Source organism: Gymnodraco acuticeps, unplaced genomic scaffold (genome assembly GCF_902827175.1).
Source record: "Gymnodraco acuticeps unplaced genomic scaffold, fGymAcu1.1, whole genome shotgun sequence".
Lineage (NCBI taxonomy): Eukaryota > Metazoa > Chordata > Actinopteri > Perciformes > Bathydraconidae > Gymnodraco > Gymnodraco acuticeps.
Window position 1 is genome coordinate 3,952,292 of NW_022989974.1, and position 18,824 is coordinate 3,971,115.

The 18,824-nt window shown below is 43.0% G+C and overlaps 1 protein-coding gene across 2 annotated transcripts; it reads right to left on the reverse strand.

Annotated features, from left to right (window-relative positions):
• Positions 1 to 644: 644 nt before the first annotated feature.
• LOC117543086 (proline-rich transmembrane protein 3) lies at positions 645 to 16,543 on the reverse strand. Of its 2 annotated transcripts, none has more exons than XM_034211143.1 (4): positions 16,201 to 16,543; positions 8,558 to 9,446; positions 8,188 to 8,466; positions 645 to 5,279 (listed from the first exon to the last, which is right to left on the reverse strand). In XM_034211143.1, exons 2-4 carry the CDS (start codon positions 9,369 to 9,371, stop codon positions 3,190 to 3,192), a joined length of 3,183 nt encoding a protein of 1,060 aa, XP_034067034.1. In that variant the 5' UTR covers positions 9,372 to 9,446; positions 16,201 to 16,543; the 3' UTR covers positions 645 to 3,189. The 2 variants fall into 2 exon arrangements, with proteins under 2 accessions (XP_034067034.1, XP_034067035.1); XM_034211144.1 differs by lacking the exon at positions 16,201 to 16,543 and adding an exon at positions 12,867 to 13,981.
• Positions 16,544 to 18,824: the final 2,281 nt, after the last annotated feature.

An 18,824-nucleotide genomic window follows, 5' to 3' on the forward strand; every position in this document is an offset into this window, starting at 1 on the left:
GTACTGTCTCTGAGGTGCCTCCTGTAACAAGAGTTCATTTGAGACAGTGCAGTGGACAAAGACATAAGGAAAGTCAGATACTTCTTACGTTGTTTGTTAAAGGTGTCATTTTATCTTCAAATGTTACGTGCGTCTTTCAAGTCTGTCATTAGTGTTACTCATTGCATAGCCCTAGGGGTGAACATTTGAATGGGAAAATGTATTGTATTGAAGAGTTAAACGATTTTGATATTGACTGAAGCCATATTTGGTCTGACACATTGCAGCCATTTAGTTAAAATGTTAGTGTTTTCTCCAAATTGTCACTGGTGTTACTCTTCTTCCTGGTAACACCAGTGACATTCCTATACAAATAAGCTTTGTATAAAAATAATACAAAAAATAAAAATACTTTAAGCTCTACTTGTTGTGGATTCATCAAGTTAAGAGTTAGTTATTGCTATTTAACAGGTTTTAGATGTTTTTAGAAGGAATATATTTCAGCAGATTTGTATCACCCAGATTCCACCTTTTCTGTAGAATGACCCTACTCCGTTACCGACAAAAGTAATATTATTACAGTTACTTTGTAACGTGTTACACCCAACACTGGTTACCATTATGCGATATCTGAAGTAGCCTACATACAAAATAAACAGCAATACTAACATGTTTACTCGTTTTTATTTGAATGCAGACATGAAATGCAGCAAGAAATACAAGAGTTCAATGAGCAAAGTAAACATATTAATCTAACACTTTACTTCTGCACTGTGACCACAGACTGGAGGGGGCACATTGAATGTATTTTCTATGGCACGTACAGCTTTGGTGAGGAAACAACACTGCTGGAGGTACCGCCCTGTTCATAGAGTAAAAGCGGTAACAGCGAGTACTGATCTTATGGAATGTACAAGGCCGTTGTAATGTAAATACTAAACAAGTCAAGTATCACTGGGAGGTACTGAAAGTCACCCTGAGGTAACCGGAAAAACAAGTTATGGAATAGGACTCATCAGAAACAGAGGCATGATTTAAGTTTTATTCCAAAATGACACTTATCCACTTTGGAAAAATGTCACTTCTTGAAATGTTTCAATATTCACAACAGTAACCCAAGAAAACATTCACATAACGATTTTGTGAGGCTCATTTTTAAAACAAAATACGTCATATCTCATGTTGGAACAAAACTTTTCAAATACAAGACTGAGGATGAAACCACGGGGCTATATTGAAGATCACCAAACAGGTTTGAGATAAATCATTGACTAAATATGGTTCCATTTGAAGTGCTCTCTGTTTTTCCTTTTTTCTGCAACGTCGTAATTCAACAGAAATAGAAGAATTAAAAATCCTGCAGATCTCGGCCATCCGTTATTCATTTAGCAAGACCAGCGTCAGTATAATCTGAGCAAAACTCAGAAAGTCATGAACACGACCTCTGAAGGTAAGTATTAACTGAACAGGTGGAAATCTGATGTTGAAATAGCAATAGCATAACTGTCTGCACAGCTTGGACACATAAGCAATAACTCTTTAGATTGTCTTTCACAGTAGCAACTACAACTATGTTTCAAATACACCTTTATTCATGACATCAAAAATAACAATATTTACATTGTTGCTTATACATGATATATTTGAAAGATATCTTTTCTCGAGTAGTAAAATACTTTAGTCTAGTGCTCAGGCTTACTGTTAAGTGCTCTGTTATTGAGTCAGGTCTATTATACGAGATCTGAGATTCATGTGGTGCAGCCCTGCAAAGCTGTGTGACGTTTAGGAGCAGTGTGTAGGGTGCCGTGGCATATAGCAAACCAAAGGAATACCCCTCTGCTCACTGTTACTTTTCAAGTGTGTATAAGCACCTATAATGGTCTTTGGGTAACATAGAAAAGCAAAATCCTGGCGGACTCCACGGAAGAGGATCCACTCCCTTTGTAGGTATGACAGGCTCATTATATGTTTGCCAATAGATCCCCCCATAGCTCCTACACACTGCTTCTTTAACTAACATATCAAAAAGTCTGAATAATTAAATTAAATTGGTAGGATTGTGATTATGTTTAATATTTTTCTTCAAATCCCGTAAAAATGCAGTCAGAGGCTTTAATTGTAAATAACTACTGTTGGCAAAAGCTTGGTCCTACAGCAAAATGACAAGATAAAATGCATTAACCTCACAGGTCAATGCTTGATGTTCATTGTGCAGTTCAGCTACAGCTAAAAGCTTCAGCAACAGTTTCACAAACAAGCATGCATCTGTATGTTTGTTGTCGTACCTCTTAATGTAACCAGCTTAACAGCATTGAAGGAAGACTGGATGAACACAGCAGCACATTAGGAGCTTAGTGATCTGTTGCTGAGTCACTATGATACTGGCAAGACGCTCGTGAGAGTTAACCCAAATAATGGGTTTATAGATCCATAAAAATAACACAGAACCATCCAAGGTTATGTATGGCACATCTTTACATTACAAAGCAACTTCAAATAAGGGAGACCGCAAATAAACTATGCGGGCAATGACAATTGCAATTGCAATCACAATTGTTGATATGCAGAAATGTTTTCACGAAAACAATAGGAATGGGACTTATAGATGCTTGGAGCCTTTGTTTCCTACCCTTGAAATGTATTGAACCTCTCAGTGTTGTTCCCGGACATGGGAAGAATACATTTATTACGCATTTCACACGCATTACGTGTAGGGATCTGCAAAAATCCTATCAAGGAATTGTTGTAATGCGCGTCTGTTCTCGGTTTACTGGAGACGACACCAGTGCTTTGCAGGCGTGTCCGAGAGAATAACATAAAAACAAAGGAGATATGTTTTTGTGTGGGTGTGCGTGCGTGTATGTGTGCGTGTGTGTGTGTGTGTGTGTGTGTGAGAGAGAGAAAGAAAGATGAGTGTGCCGTGATGTTTATCTGTGCTATATTTCCAATTTTACTCCCAGAGTAAAGGTATAACATATATTTTTTCCCAAACACAGATGTTAAATCCTTTAACAAGATAAAAGGCAACTAGGTGATATCCTTTAAGGTCATCACCAAGAGACACTTTTGAATAGTTTCCCTTTTCTAAAAATGATTCATTCTTAGGCAATGATCAAATGTTCCCAATTTGTATGAAGTCTTGATCAGGAAAAGTTTTTGTTAAATGGGTGTTTAATGTGTGGTAATTGGTCCTCATGTCCAAAGTTTGGTTCATAGATCAATGATTTCACTGCTGACACTGGCAGAGTCGTCATGTCGGCTGACCTCCAGGTAACTCCGCGACCCCGCCGGCCTCCCAGCCCTCCCCTGCACCCTCTCTGAGTCTGGGGTGATGAACGGACGCGTGTCGTCCACTCCGTCCTCCCCCAGATTCTCTGTTGACGTTCTGGAGGGACGAAGTGACACAGGGCAGGACACTGATGAGGGGACGCTTCCCATCGCGTTCCCAGGCCACCTGTTACCCTGGTGGGAGGGCGTGGGGGGAGCAGTCACCTGCCTGCTGGGGACACTGCTGAGCACGCTGCCCCCTAGTGGCATCGAAGACTCTGTCGCCTCGCTGCTATCAGAAAGCATCTGAGGATCACTGTTCCTGCGGAGCCAGGGACCCTGACTGACCCCTGACCCCGGGGAGGGGCACTGTGAGGCTTGGGCAAAAGGGTGAAACAAGCTTCCTCCTCCGAGCAGGTACTCCCTGTGCAGCGCCTCGTCTATGCTGCGGGTCAGGTCAATAGGTGATGGGGGCCGCAGGTCGAACTCGTAAAGAGACAGTGTAGTGTCCCCCTCCAGATCCAGGCTGCCGCTCACAGAGCGCTGAGGGGGCCGGCCCAGCGCCTGCAGTCTGAGCAGGGAACCTGTGGAGCCATCAGAGAGGACCCGCTCAGCAGAGAGGCCCCGCTCCGCAGAATGGCCCCGCTCCGCAGAATGGCCCCGCTCCGCAGAGTGGCCCCTATGGTTGCGTCCCCTGTTGCTGTCTTTGACGCAGCGTGGCTGGGCCGTGGCCTGCTCGTGGTTCTGGTTCCTGATCAGACTCTTGCTGATGTCAGCTCCAGGACGCTCCTGACCAGCCCAGTTGTTAGGCAACTCCCCTGGTCCCCCTCCTCCTCCTCCTCCTCCTCCTCCTCCTCCTCCACTTCCTCCTCCACTTCCTCCTCCTCCCACCCCATTACTGTCAGACTTTTTACAGGGCTTCCCCCTCAGGCTCTGGACTATCTTGGACCAGCAGGTGTGTCTTTGAGAGGAGCTTGTAGATTGGCCAGGGGATGGCAAGTCTCCTGCTGCCCTGCCATCCGGTCCCCCCTCCTCTCTTCCATGGCAACCTTGCGGCCTCCAGAACACCCAGGAGCCCAGGAGGAGGAGGGAGAATCCCCAGGCCAGCTCAAGGAGCCGGGCCCAGAAGTGCACCAGCCACCAACCCCAGTTGAAGCGCGTCCAGTCCCCTAGCAGTCCATAGAGCCATAAGGTGGCATGGACATGCAGCCCACAGCACAGGGCTCCCAGGACTGCACACACTGCCAGCACTCTCCCCAGGATCACCCCTGTCCTCCTGCTTCCTGTCCAAGCCTTCCTCCTGGCCTCTTCAGGAACTCCATGGTGGGGTATGGTAGGGCAGCGTACACGGGGAAACACATAGCATAGGAAGCCCAGACAGAGAGCTAGGCCCCAGCACAAGGCCAGGACCTGCAGGGTGACGGGCACCACAGGGGACAGGGCTGGGGACAGCAGATCAGCGGCCAGCAGCAGGGTGCACTGCAACACAGCCAGCACCGCCACCAGAGGGGGACGCTCCAAAGAGGAAGGTAACACACTCACTCCTGCCACCCTCAAAGCCAGCAGTGCCAGGGCAGCCTGTGCCCACACCAGCAGGTGGAGAGGCAGGTTATAGAGGGCAGTAACCGCGGGGCGAGGCAGGAACTTCCTGGTGCCATAGGGGTCCATCAGAAAGAGAGCCGCCCTGAGGCCTCCAGCGAGAAACAAAAGTGCATTGGCCAGTGCAAGAGCCCCCCGATGAGGACAGTTTGCGCCGGGGGACAGGGTGAGGCCGAGAGCCGCTCCAGCAAACAGGAGGAGGAAGAGGCTCACGGAGCCGTAGACATGCAGCTCCCAGGCGAATGCCAGCGTCCGGCTCAGATCACCCCAGTAGAGAAGTGTGCCGTTAGAGGAGGGGCTGTGGCTGGGGGATGGGGCTGGGTTAGAGGTAGTGTGTGGAGCTGGTTGTCCAAGGAGAACGGAGCGGTTCCTCTTAACAATATCAGCCTGAAATGTGGGGCTTAGTCTTGTTCGCATGACACCAGTGGAGGTCCCTACAAAAAGAGAAAGAGAGATTGGATTTTCAAGAAAACCTTTTAAAATGCCATTTATCTGAAAAGCAGAGCAATAGTATAACAGTACATACAATACTATTCAGAACCACTAGAGGGGTGTAGCTCACCATCACAAGTCATGAGCTAGGACCATCTTGCAGTTCTCAATGTAACTTAATGGGTTTGCAGACACATTGTCCCAGATCTATTTATAAGTATGAAGACGCAGTCTAATAAAATAAGCCCAGTATCAGACCTGCACACTCAATAATTTTTATTTAAGAAATCTTTTAAAATGTAAATGTCTTCCTTTTCGTTTTTGGTTTAGGTATCAGATCTTTGTAAAGTTACTCATCAGCTGTATCATTGCATCCAAAAACATGGCTTTGAAATAGCAGAGCTAAACCAAAAACAGTGCCTCTTTGTGTGAGCAGAATTGATGGAGAATGATTAAATGATAGATAAATAAGTCACATAAAACTTCACAGGTAATAAAAACAATTGAGGACTAACATCAAATATTAGTAGCATGAAATATAAGAACAATGTTAACACATACAGTCTAATGTCATTTACATTAGAGTATTGAAAAAATAAAATTAGGTGGGGAAGATCCTGTAGAAGCTGTCTTAAATCTCAGTATGATTTGTACACTATGCCACCACATTGTGCACATTGAATTCATAATACATTATGTTGAGCTAAACTCCTCAGGATTACTGAAAAGTAATTGTGTGGTTAAATTGGATGAGATTATATAATTAACAGGAGGATCTACATTACGTAACAACAAAAGACACAACAGTGCCACAAAGCAGTCACGGAAACCCTCCTAAAAAATTATTTCTCAATGCATGACTACCTCAAGGAACAACACCTTGACAATTTGACGTCTGATTATGTCTTCATGTCTCTCTTTCATTTTGTGCATGCACACGCATACTTCTGTTTGTTCAAGGCACTGCACCTAATCCTTTTGTAAAACTCTGGAAACACCCACAGCATTATAATCATAGGGCCATTCATCACTGAGCCCTTTGTGAAATATTCATATGTAAAGATAACAAAAAGCAAAAAAAACATATTGAGCGAGTGCAATATGGTATACTGCAATACTTTAAGGTTTTATTTATATTAATTTAACATATTTGTACTTTGTGCCTCTACTGTGACATGTTTCGTGCTTTTAATGTTTAAAAAGGTCTTTCTCATACTGCCAGTGCTGCAGCACCTCTTTTCACCCTCTGTCTGAAACCAGAGCCCAGTCTGCTCTAATGGTTAGCTGGACGGCTCTGTTGTGATTGGTCAATGGCTTATAGATGCCCCGCCCCTTTGCCTATCACATACAATGTTTTGGAGCACTATTTAATATAAGGGTGGTGTTACATTGTGATGTCACCATGTTATAGAAGTAAACAAAGGAGTCCAATGGATGTGTTTCAGGCAGGGAGTGTGTGGGAGAGAAACTCCCTCTGCAGGGAACTTTGGGATTTTAGCCTTTGCAGACCATTTACATGCACAAAAACCTATACAACAAACTCAATGGAAAGGGAAACCCACAAAAAATATAATAGGGCCCCTTTAAGTTCAAGGCAGAAATCTCCCCGACCTTATTGGAAGCAAGATACATTTTTTCCAACTGTCACTTCAGTATATAGAACACTAAATTAATATAATGGAAATAAAACAACTACTACATTACAGGAAGACAGCAAGGACATACAAGATAATGACTATAACCTTAATGATGCAGACCTAAGAAACAGTCGCAGCTATCTATCGGGAATTATGTCTAAAGTAACATTTAACCTTAAAACTTGATGGATGGTGGAACACGATGATGAGTGGTAAATGACTTAAGCAGTCAGCCGCTTGGAGGACGTTAAGCACGTCCTCTCCGTGTAGAAGACACCCATAAAGCTGACACACTGACTAATGACTCACTCCAACATGTGTTTCACTTCCTGGCTCTCCCCCTAGCTCCGTCCCTCCAATCACACACACACATGTTTCACTTTCACATAGGCGAGCACTGCATACAGATCACAGACACACTTCTTTATTTATGTAAAAAGGTATGTTTTACTTCCTTCCCTCAAACCCCGTTTTGTTTTTCCTCTTACAGGAGCAAGATCCAGACACATTCCAGATGTGCTGATCACATTTCACAGCTGGATACACTTACTGCTACCCTTGAGTTTTTATTTTCTTCAACACACTGCTTACACTGCTTTAAATGTCCACAAGTTGAAATAAAAATATATTATTCTCCATAGACACCCAGTTATATGTTTGTGACCCTGATATAAATGTGGACAGATATTTGCATTCAATACAAACAGGTATTGCCATGGATGCAGGATATTCATCATTTAAATTATCTATGTGAAGACTTGTTTAAAAGTCATTATTACGCTGTTTTTATGGTATCTAAGAGACTGGCTTATGCCCTCCGTGTGTCATACTTTTTTTATTTTCCATCTCTCTTTTAAACCCCACTCACTTCATCCCTTTCTCTGTGCATCTGGTTTTCATTTCCATCCCCACTCCCTGAATTGCTATGCCTTTCTTCCATCACACTTTCACCCACCCCATCTACTCTCTCATCTGCATTCCCAACTGCCTCTTTCTCAGATCCTTACTTTCCCCCTGTCTATCTCTTTGCATGACTGCCCCCCTCCTCCTCCACCCTCCCTCTCACCTCCTGCTCATACTTTCTTCCCTCGCTGTGTCTATCCCACACAACTACCACCCCACTTTCCATGGAAAAGTGCCTCTGAATGTTCCCTCCTTTGAAGCCTTTTCCAGGGTCTTCCAGTAAAAAAGTTCCAGCTGCATACATAATTCAATTTTAAATCATCAAGGATAAAGGAGGCAAGTATAGTAGTAAAATATATAAATATCTTACCTGTACTTGAAGACTGTATAGTTGCGCTAGATGTATTTCTTCCCAGATGTTCCATTTTGTTGGGTTGAAGTGTTGTTTTGGTGAGTTTTCTCATTGCCTCCTGTGTTGTAGTAAGCACATTTTTTGTAGATGTGGTTGTTACTTGCTGTGTTGTGGTTTGTTGTTCTTCAGTCCGTGACTGTTTAGAGCCAGTGGTGGTAGTTGTGGGTTGGGGTAGTGTCACAGCAGCCTGCTTTGGAGTAGCTCTCACGGTGGAAGGAGTGTTCTCTGTCAGTTTACCTACAAAAGGGTGGATAAGACACAATTGTGTGTAAATCATTTTACCTCAACAGCACTTAGAATCATCAAATATATATATTTGATATCTCACCTGTTAATACTATAGTTGCCTGGGTAACCACAGGGGAGGGGGTGGCTCTTGTCTCAGTCTGTGGCGTTGTGGAGATTTTACCGGCTGTTGTAAGCACAGGCAGGTAAGGGTTCATAGCCTGACTTCCCTCTGGTGGTGTTTCTACATCAAAAGCGTTTGCCGTCTGTGCCTGTGGCTGATACTGCGCCATTTCATCCTCAACCGTGGCCTGAGGAACAGATGATTCCTCCTTCACAGGCATTACCGTTGGAATATGACCTGATCCCAGCCCGTTTAAATCCTCATCCTCCGTCTCTTTGGGTGACCCTTCTTCTGAATTTCCTGCTGTCACTGGCTTATCACCTGCAGACTCAGTGAAAGCAGCAGAGGGGAAAGTTGGCAAAGGTGGAATTGAGCCTTTTGTAGAAGTATCTTCCTTTATAAAAGCCCCGTTCAATGCTAAACCAGCTGTATCAGTTCTGGGCCTGGAGGCAGTGGGTTGAGTTAAAATTAGCCCACTGCTGAGGTTCTGCGTGGATAAAGCAGATACTAATGGAGGAGTGAACTGTGGGGTAGGACGGCTTGTTCGCCCCTGTTGCACTGCATTAGTATTTTTCTGTCTATCCTGGACTGTAGCTCTGATAGGCACATCAGTGCGCCCTCTGGGAGGCAAAGAAGGCCAGAGTCCAGCAGTCTGCTTTGTAGGGTGAGGAGAGGAATTATTAGGCAGGTCCGGAGCAGAGAATGAAGAAGAAGAGCCAATGATGGTCTGGGTATCTGAAGGATGGAGGGAGGAGAGGAGGAAGCCCAGGAAAAGGAGACACTTGGGAGCCATGGTCTGCCTGTGAGTGGAGAGCGGTGACTGTTCCCTCTGTCTGTCTGAGTGTCACACCATCCTTACACTGTGATGCTGTTGACAGAGGAAAGACATTAAATAAAACAAACTGCTCAAACACACATTGTTGGTATCTTAGCTTGTTGTAGAGGGCAGGTAAGTAAAACTTCATGACGACGGTGGACGTGGTAAGGTTTATGGTTTCATGGCCCATATGCAGACGGTCACACACAAACACAGGCAAGAGTCACCTTGTAACTTATATAACACAGTGCACCATCAGAATGAACAAGCCAAGAAAAGGAATAAACTAAAAGGAGTCACAGATGGTTTCGTTCAGGCGCAGATGGACACATTCACTTTTTTCCGCACTATCTCCGCCATGAAATGTTCTTTGGATGATTATCAGTTTCCTTCTCCTCCCAAGTGTTCAGTATTGGAGTTTTTCAGTTATTTTTGAGTCATAGATGCCAGGAGTTGACAGCTGTAGCAGCGACTGTGGTGAAGCTCAGAGGACCCAGCGACACGGAGAGACCCCCGAGGCCCTTGAGGATTACACAATCCAACGAGTCATCTAGATAAACAGCTGCCAGGCGCATACCCTCAACATGCACCTCTTATCAAAAAAACTCCCCTTTTCTTTTACTATTTGGGCCTCTGTCTTACATAAACCTCCCTTGTTCACACCAGTATCTGTCTATGACTCACAGAGGGAGATTACCATGGGAGCAGTAAGGAAACTACTGAAACTCCATCTGAAACATTAGTAGGAAAGGTACAGAAGATAGAAATCAGTGCCTATGGAAGAATTTATTCTGCTGCTGCGTATGACTCACCTAGGGTCTATTCACAGCTGCAGTGTGTAGTGGGAAATGACTTCAGCTGCGCACACGGTGGGCATGTGCATTTCATACTCTTGTAAGATGTGAGTAATATGTGTGAGTGTATGGAAAAAAAACGTGTTTAAGTAGGTGTTTGTGTGTGTGTGTGCACCAAGCAGGAAGTCACAGAGCATATTGTAGGTATGTGAGATGATATTGCAACACAATCTCTTTTTTTTAGCTTGCAATCATTGTTTTTTAAAATGTATTTACTAGGTGTAATAGAAAAACTGGTCCTGAGTACAGTAATATAAGTGGTAGTATATCTCAATCTCCACCCACTCACAGTAGCCTCACTGTTTATTTTCCTTCCTGTCCAAACCGCCTCTTCTATGCTCAGTCTAGTCGGCTGCTGGCCAATTCAACCGCTGATTAATCACCGTTTTTCCTTTTTCTTTCTTTTCTTCTTGTCCCCCATTTAACTGGAGTTGTTTCCACACAGCTCTACATCATGCTCCTGGGTAAGAGTTGAAAGAGGGCCCGGAAGATAGGCAGATAAGGTGGATGTAAGATAAGGAGATTAGAAAAATGAGTGCGCTCACAGAAAGGATAGGGGAAAGACAGGGATGGAAGGGGCCCAGAAGATGGAGGATTAGTAATTTAGCTGACAGAAGAGGTTACAGAGATGAGAGTTAAGGGACTCTCTGAGAAAATCAAGAATCAGAGAAGTGGTGAGGGCTGTAAATCTGGAGAAAGCTAGTTTATATAAACTGACAGAAACTAAAAAGCTAAATATTTGAGGAAAAATAGGAGTCACGAGGAAAACTATGTTGCAGGTTTAACAGGGTTGTTTTGATCTAAACGAAGATATGGCAGTATGTCCAGGAAGGCATGCGGAGAATCTAAGCCTGCTTCACCTTTCCTCTGAGGTTAACTGGCAGGTGCGTAGTCTACGGCAGCCAGGGATTAACAAACTGTCTATTGAGAAATGCCTTGTAGTAAACATACTACTATCTTGATAAAACGTAATCCAGCATGCGTCATTTTATGTGTATGTGTTTGAAGGGAGGTGGTAGAGATTCATGACTCTGTCAGGATTAATCTCATCTCCATAAACCCACACACAGCAGCAAAAATGTTTTTCTTGACTGGATTTAGACGGTTTGACTACAAGTTTCCATTGGAAGTAATACAAAAGGATTACATTTAGGCTGATTGGCAGCTTCTCTAAGCAGACTGAATTACAGGCCAGGAACATCTCACCATTATTTGTTGTTGTATCTAATTCCTACCCAACACTACAAAGACAAGATTAGTTTAATCAGCTGGTTTTGAATATAAGTCTGCATGCTCTCAGTACATCGTAGCAGATCCCACAAGGCACAGGGAGTAAAATACAGACACATACGCACACTCTCAAAATACAACAGCATGTTCCTCTGTGTCTATCCGGGGGGAGATGGGATCATTTTTATCATTTTCAACCCCTCGGGGCAGAGGGACAACTTACTCTGTATGACACTGGGATGCACATGTTGTGCAGATGTCGTCGCTCTCTCTAACACAATATGTTCTTTGTCCAGAACAGGAAATGCCCATGCAAAAATATCCAATACTACAGAAGCCAGAATCGACCTGAAGATGATTATAAACTCAGTGTTGGTTATATCATTACATGAGTCAGTACAACAGCAGCTGTTACTAATTGTTGCGGTACTGATGTCATGTCTATGCTGGTGTTACGTCCAGCTACATTACATTACAAAGCAACCAGGCAGAGGGAGCAACGTTTTTGGAGAATCTTTTTTGCAAATGTTTTCTCTCTCTCTCTTCTGTATGCCAGATTTTAGACATCCGGGGAGTGCAATATTTTCAGCCATGTGAGTGAATATTTCCATGAGCAAACAGAAGTCTGCTTGTAGACAGAAAGATCTGTGTCTATTCAACAAAGACTGATCTAATACGCACATGTCTAAAGCACATAGTATGGAAAACTGTCATTTGCTGAAAGATAGCATTTGAATGTCTGGTGATATTTTGAATCATGTTTACTTATTATTACTTAGTTTATAAGTTTTGTAGGGTTTTGTAGAAAAACATGTTTTTTCCTCCTCTAGAGAAACTCAGGTCTACCCAGGCATGCCAGCAGCTCTGTGGGGATAGGCACAGCAGGGCTTTGAGCTAAATGCTAACATTGGCCTGGTTACATGCCCACAATGAAATTGCTAACACACTTACATTTAGCAGGGAGTGTTTACCATGTTCACAATATTAGTTTAGAGTGCTAGGTTTTGCACATTTGATACTTAGCAGCAGACAAAAAAGTACAGCGGAGACTGAGAAAGTCGAGTGGTCAACAGACTTGTTACAAATTTACATGGAAATGAACATGAAATCTCATGAAAAGAAACAACTTCTTACAGTTGATGAGACATTTCACTAAAAAAACTGCCACAAATGTTCAGGCGATGACAAGAGTCAGTACGATTCATGCTTCGGGAACAACAGATGTCTGTCCTGCATTTAATGACAATCGATTCAGTAATTTTTGAGATATTTCAGTCTGGACCGAGGAAGTCTACTTACTGACCATCATTGCCATCGATGCTAGCAGCCATGGTCTCCATCAGTATATGTGAGGAAACATGCTGCTGTGTGTCAGAGTGTCCAATACCTGAGTTGGCTCATGGTATCCAATGTCAAGGTTGCGCTCTGATGAGCAGGATTTAACAGTCAAAGTCAGGGATGATTTGAGAGGCCCTCAGCTAAGAAGGAAAGCTTGCTTGCGATGACGATGGGGAAGAAAAGTGCAGAGGAAAATAAGAAAAGATACAAGTCTCTCAACAACAATAAGACCAATAATTTGATATTTAGAATCAGATTACAGGGCCAGAGGGTTGCTGCAAAGGGGTTTCTTCATTGTAAAATTGGACAGAAAGAAAAAGGAGACTGGACTAAACCAGTAGAGCTGTTCGTCACTGTGGACCTCTGCACAGCAACGGCTTCTCAGTCTAACAGAGCAGTTAAGTATTACTTGCCATACAGATGTGTAACTTGTTTGTACTGTGCTACGTAGAGAGAGGTGAGACTGTAAAAGCAGTGTATGTATGTGAATTTGTGTGTACGTGAGATAGAGAGAGAAAAACAGTGAGGGGAAATGGGTGAGGGAGTATGTGCGGTTATGGTGGTATGCTGGTAGTGGGGGAGGTCGCAGGATTGACCGTTACAAAATTCCACACCTTGAAAAAACATATGGACTGCTCCCACCATATTTTCTTGCTTATTTTAAATACGGCTAATACATTAAAATATATTAATACTACTTTAAATGAAGTTGATTTATATATGAGGAGATATATGAGCTCTCGACATGCATTATAGATTCAGCAGGAAGTTTTCCAGGCAGTCATCCAACTTCAAGACATCTGCCTTACACTAAAGCTGTCCATTTAGCTCTTAGCACAAACCAACGACTGTTATAGGTTCCTCTCTCGTGGCGCTTCACTGCCTCGGGGGGTGTCAAAACTCCATTGGAGTATCGGACCACACAGCAGGGTCATGCTTACGGAAGAGAGGAGGCTACAGAACCAATCGAGGATGCTTTTGATCCCCAGTCGAAGAGGATGTCCAGCTTATAAGTGCTGAGCCCCGCAACATCTTTGGCTGATGTTCCGCTTTCATGCAAGCCACAGATCAAAGGCTGAAGGTCAGCCTTTAAGGGTGAGGCACTTTAACGGCTCTGTGACTCCACACACACACACACACACACACACACACACACACACACACACACACACACACACACACACACACACACACACACACACACACACACACACACACACACACACACACACACACACACACATCACACACACACACACACACACACACACACACACACACACACACACACACACACACACACACACACACCACACACACACACACACACACACACACACAGATGCTACAAATACTGTCATATGATAGGACCATGAGCATGTAAATAAAGTGTACCTTCTCAAACATGTCTACACATATTTAGTATATGAATAAGTGTTTTCAGAACTTCAAATTAGTCCGCACACATTCCAAGAAACACACCCTGACAGATATAAAGGTCTGGTGACTAAATGAAACAGCTGCTAAACTGTGTTGAGCCACAAAACACTTTCAGGAAAGAGATTACAGGCATAACCAGATTGGGGGAGTAAACCACAGGTCCACTTCAACCAGAGACTCTCACTTCGTCACAGCTGGATGCAATAAAACCACTGCTGTGTTAAGTGGTGGATTGTATATAAAAAATAAATTAGTATCTTGTACATCAATGCCCTTGTTGCAAACGTACAACTCTATAACAACAATCAATAATGCATACTGTTAGGTAGTGGATGATATTTATATAAACAATAAATGATGTTCTTGTACATACATCCACAAGTCCTTGGTGCATATTTACAACTTCATAAAAATGTAATTATGACCTGGTATACCCAGCCAAAAAGATCTGGTGCCATAAAAGAGCTTAGGGACAGATCAGGTCTAGTGCTCTGTGGTTTAGTACTTCACCTTTCTCTTGATTTATGGTTTATTTTCCACTTCTCTGGGAGTACTGGACTGTCTGTTCTTGGAAGTGTGTTATGTCTGCTGTTAAAATGGGAGGTATTTTTTCTTACTATACTGCCAGTTAAATAGTATCTTGCCCAACATATGAATGAATAATCACTTTTTTAACGGATAAGACTTAAAAAGTAGGACATTTATAGGCTCGTAATACCATAATGCAGTTCTGGATCATCCTGTGTACTGTTACACCATTTTAACCTTTAAAAAAAAGCCATCTTCCCTGGGAACACTATCAAAGCAGCCAATAAATCTCTCTTGAGCTGCTTCACATTAGATAGGGCCTTTTTCTCTTGTCAGTGGTGTAGGGTGTGCTGTTTTTCTTTTAAATTGGGATCTTATGGCAGGACTCTGCATTACATCCAGAAACACTTTGGAGCAGCTCTCGATGAGAGTCAGGTTCAACCCCTGATGAGGAACAGGTGAATCCAGATCTTCTAACCCTACCTTCATGTTGAGGTGTGTTGAACTACTCCTGTTAAATAGGACTACAGTGTAAACACACACAAACACAGACAACAAGCTGCGCACCTGCCAGCCGAAATAGAGCCCCACTTGTTGCCATTTCACCAAAGTTTTCCCCACTTTCTGGAGGGACACGCCTTTTCCATTTCCTGGGATATTTGAATTCAGTTTTGACATGCTAATGTTAATGAAACGCCTTAAGGGACTGGTTTAATCGCATGGCCGATGTGCATCATGTGTCACGCAAACTAGGCATTTTAAAATATATTACTATAATCCCCATAGAACTGAATAAAATGTTCAATTTCAGCGTCAAATGCGCAGTAATAGCCTTTTCCATTATAGATCCTATTGGCTACATAACACCCTGATACAAGTGATTTTTAAGTGAGCTATCCGTAGCTAACTAGCCTACCAAGTTAACGTAACGAGACGAGAGTATTGTATCTTAATTAATTTAAGTTAATAATTAAGTTTAGTCGAAAGGTAACGTTGGTAGAAGTAAGCTAAAATATAGAGTTCTACATTTGTCTGTATTTAATAAATATTCACTTAGATAGAGGGTTAGTTTTACAATCATAGGATAGGATGACGTTATTCGCTGCTGGTCACGAAGAGCAGTAACGGCGTTACTGCGCACGTTACCCTCCCAACAGCACGAAGCCACAACAGTGGGTTCAACCGACAGGAGGAAAGATATAAAACGCTCTTCCTGGTAACAAAACACACAATCTAAGCAGTACCACGGAACAGGTGAAATGTGAAGTGTTACATTAGTCGATGTAAACCCGAACAGACGGGGACCATGGCTCAGGTAGAGACGTCACTCGTGGGTCACTGCGCAAAGCACCGCCGCATAGGAGCCTCTCCACCGCTGTTATAAATTCCATGTTACCCACACAAGCACAGCTTACCTGCAGGTCTGTGCGGGTCCTCACACGATGGCGTCCTCTGCGGCAGGATATGAGGACTAATACATACCGAGTTGGTCAAAAGGAAAGATGTAACGTTAGTCCAGGTTCAGCGCGTAATAGCCGCAGGGTGGAACTGGAAATAGTAAAGACGGTGCTCTAACGACAAACAGAGAGGTTCAGCAGCCCAGTGCCACTGCGCTCTCTGGCCATGAGCTAGTGAGAAGATAAACGCCCCCTCCGCCTGCTACCATCTCTCTCCACATCGCTCCCTCCCTCTCATGTTTTTACTTACAAGCAGATAAACACGATGGCTTGCCTACATAAACCATGCTATCAACATATGGTCTGTTATGCAACTAAAGCCCGGCACGCAGTTTTGAGCACCCTTTATCTGCCTTTTTAGAAAGCAGCCTGCTCAGACAGTGCCCAGTGGAAATATGACGATACTGACATCATCACACACATCATGCAATGCAACTATCCACTATCTCCTCACGTCTCTCTCCTCCTGTGTTTATTTCCTTCTCATATCACATGATGTGCTTCAGTTTTGGTTCTTGTCCTTTTTCCAGGTTATATGTTGGATAGGAGTTTGTTTGGCTCATGCTCTGTTGCAGAAACCTGAAAGCTTGACATCCTCATTGCCAATTTTTTCACATCACAATCTGTGCATCATTTTGGCATATTGATTCTCTAAGCATAATGCGTTTTTATGATGTCTCTTCTGCACACAGAACAACTATTCCACATATCATGTGAGACGGACCACTTAAAGGTGTTGTTTTTGAAAATGTTACCTCTCCAAATCGGATTTAAATGCACCCTATGGTACATCTGTGATATGGGGAATCAAAAACCTATTTGAGTTGACTATCTAGGTTTCCATTTCTCAAATGATGGTAAAAGTCTCCCATTGATGTGAAAAAAGTGTCATGACAAGAAGACAGGTGAGTAGGCACCTGACGTTTCTGGCAGTCGTGCAGCAGCAAGGACAATGAGCTGGGAACAGAGCAGTGCATGAAACTCTAACTCCCTCGCCTCTCCTGCCCTCCAGCCTGGGTTTGCGGAGGGGGAGTAAGCAAACCTGGGCCAAACTCAAACGGTTTTCTCATGCCACATGGCACCTTGGCTCTATGCATGCCTCTCCTTTATCCCTGGTCTGATTGTGTCTCTGTCGTACACAAACACAACACTCTAGGTTTTTGAACATGCTGTTGAAACTGCAGTTCTGACTCGACTGAGCCTAAATGCAGAACATTAAATAGGCCGATACATAACTCTCATATCAACAGCAACCATCTCTCTGTATCATTGTTTTTCTCTTGTCACTCTCATTAGATTGTCTGCACTGTACAATCCTAAAATAACCTGTGCAGCTCAGAGGATTGTGCTAATGCCATTACGTTGCTACTGAGCCAGAGGGAGATACTGAAGAGATGGGACAGGAAGAGCGAGGACACTTCAAGTTGACATTATGGCACATGGACTCATATTCCATAGGCAGGGGCTTAGGGTTCAACATATTTGTATCACGTATGTAACATGCTACTTATATTTATAAAGAACATAAAGGGGAATGGATGTTTGTATCAAGTTTTTGAAAGAAATGTAATGCAATTTAGATTATGATCATATGTAGGCTTTGTGTGTCTGTGTGTGTTTGAACGTGTACCTCTATCTGCTACTTACCTCCTGAGTGCAGTGTTTATCATAGAAAATGATAATTATCCAGTTACGTTAATAAGATTACTTTAATCTGGTGTACCAGAAGGGATCTGATTAAGCTAATATCCTCCAACTACATTAAAAAGACCCCGATGAGTCTAGTTTCACAGGTGCCCTCTTTCTATAGTGTAAACCAAGGGGAGGATAAGTGAGATATTTGATCTTTGGTGGTCCCATGTTGCTTCACTTATTAAAAAAAATGCCTCCTGTCCTAGTTTTTATAATTATATAGTGGGTCATTGCACATTATGACACAGAGAAGCTTTCCCAGCCGTGGACCTGAAGGGTAAAACTCAATCAGATTTTTACTGTAACTATTAATCTGTTTTCTCTTTTTTTAATTGAATAATTGTCCTTATATCTATAGATAAAACAAGGCCAAATAGCTGCATTTTGAAGGAAATGTCCAACTTGTATAAAGTCAGAACAGCTCATCTTACACATATTGCCTTTGACTAACAGCTCTTGATTTATGGGGAATTTTCTCAGGCTTTAAATAAAGTGCAAGGGGAGCAGTATTTAAAGTTTGCTAAATTAACAATTTCTTAAAAAGGAAGAAGTTAGAAGCACCGACACTGATATACACCAAAACTACAAATGGTACTCATGGTATTCCAAACCCATATTATGGATAGGGTTTCTATACCATCTTTGTCCAGGAATGTGGTGAATACATTCCACTTAGTCATTTAAATTGATCCTAGTAAGGGCTCTGAAATGTAACTCCGGAGCAGACAGAAGCGTTTCTTCCTCCAAATCTATCAGGCATTGAACCTTAATCACAGCCAGTCAAAAGGGGATCCTATCAGATGGTAGAACAAAGTGAGCTTTTTTCATTGAGAACAGCCAAGACCTTCAAATGCTAATGTCCATCCACATATATGACGCAGAATAGCCTA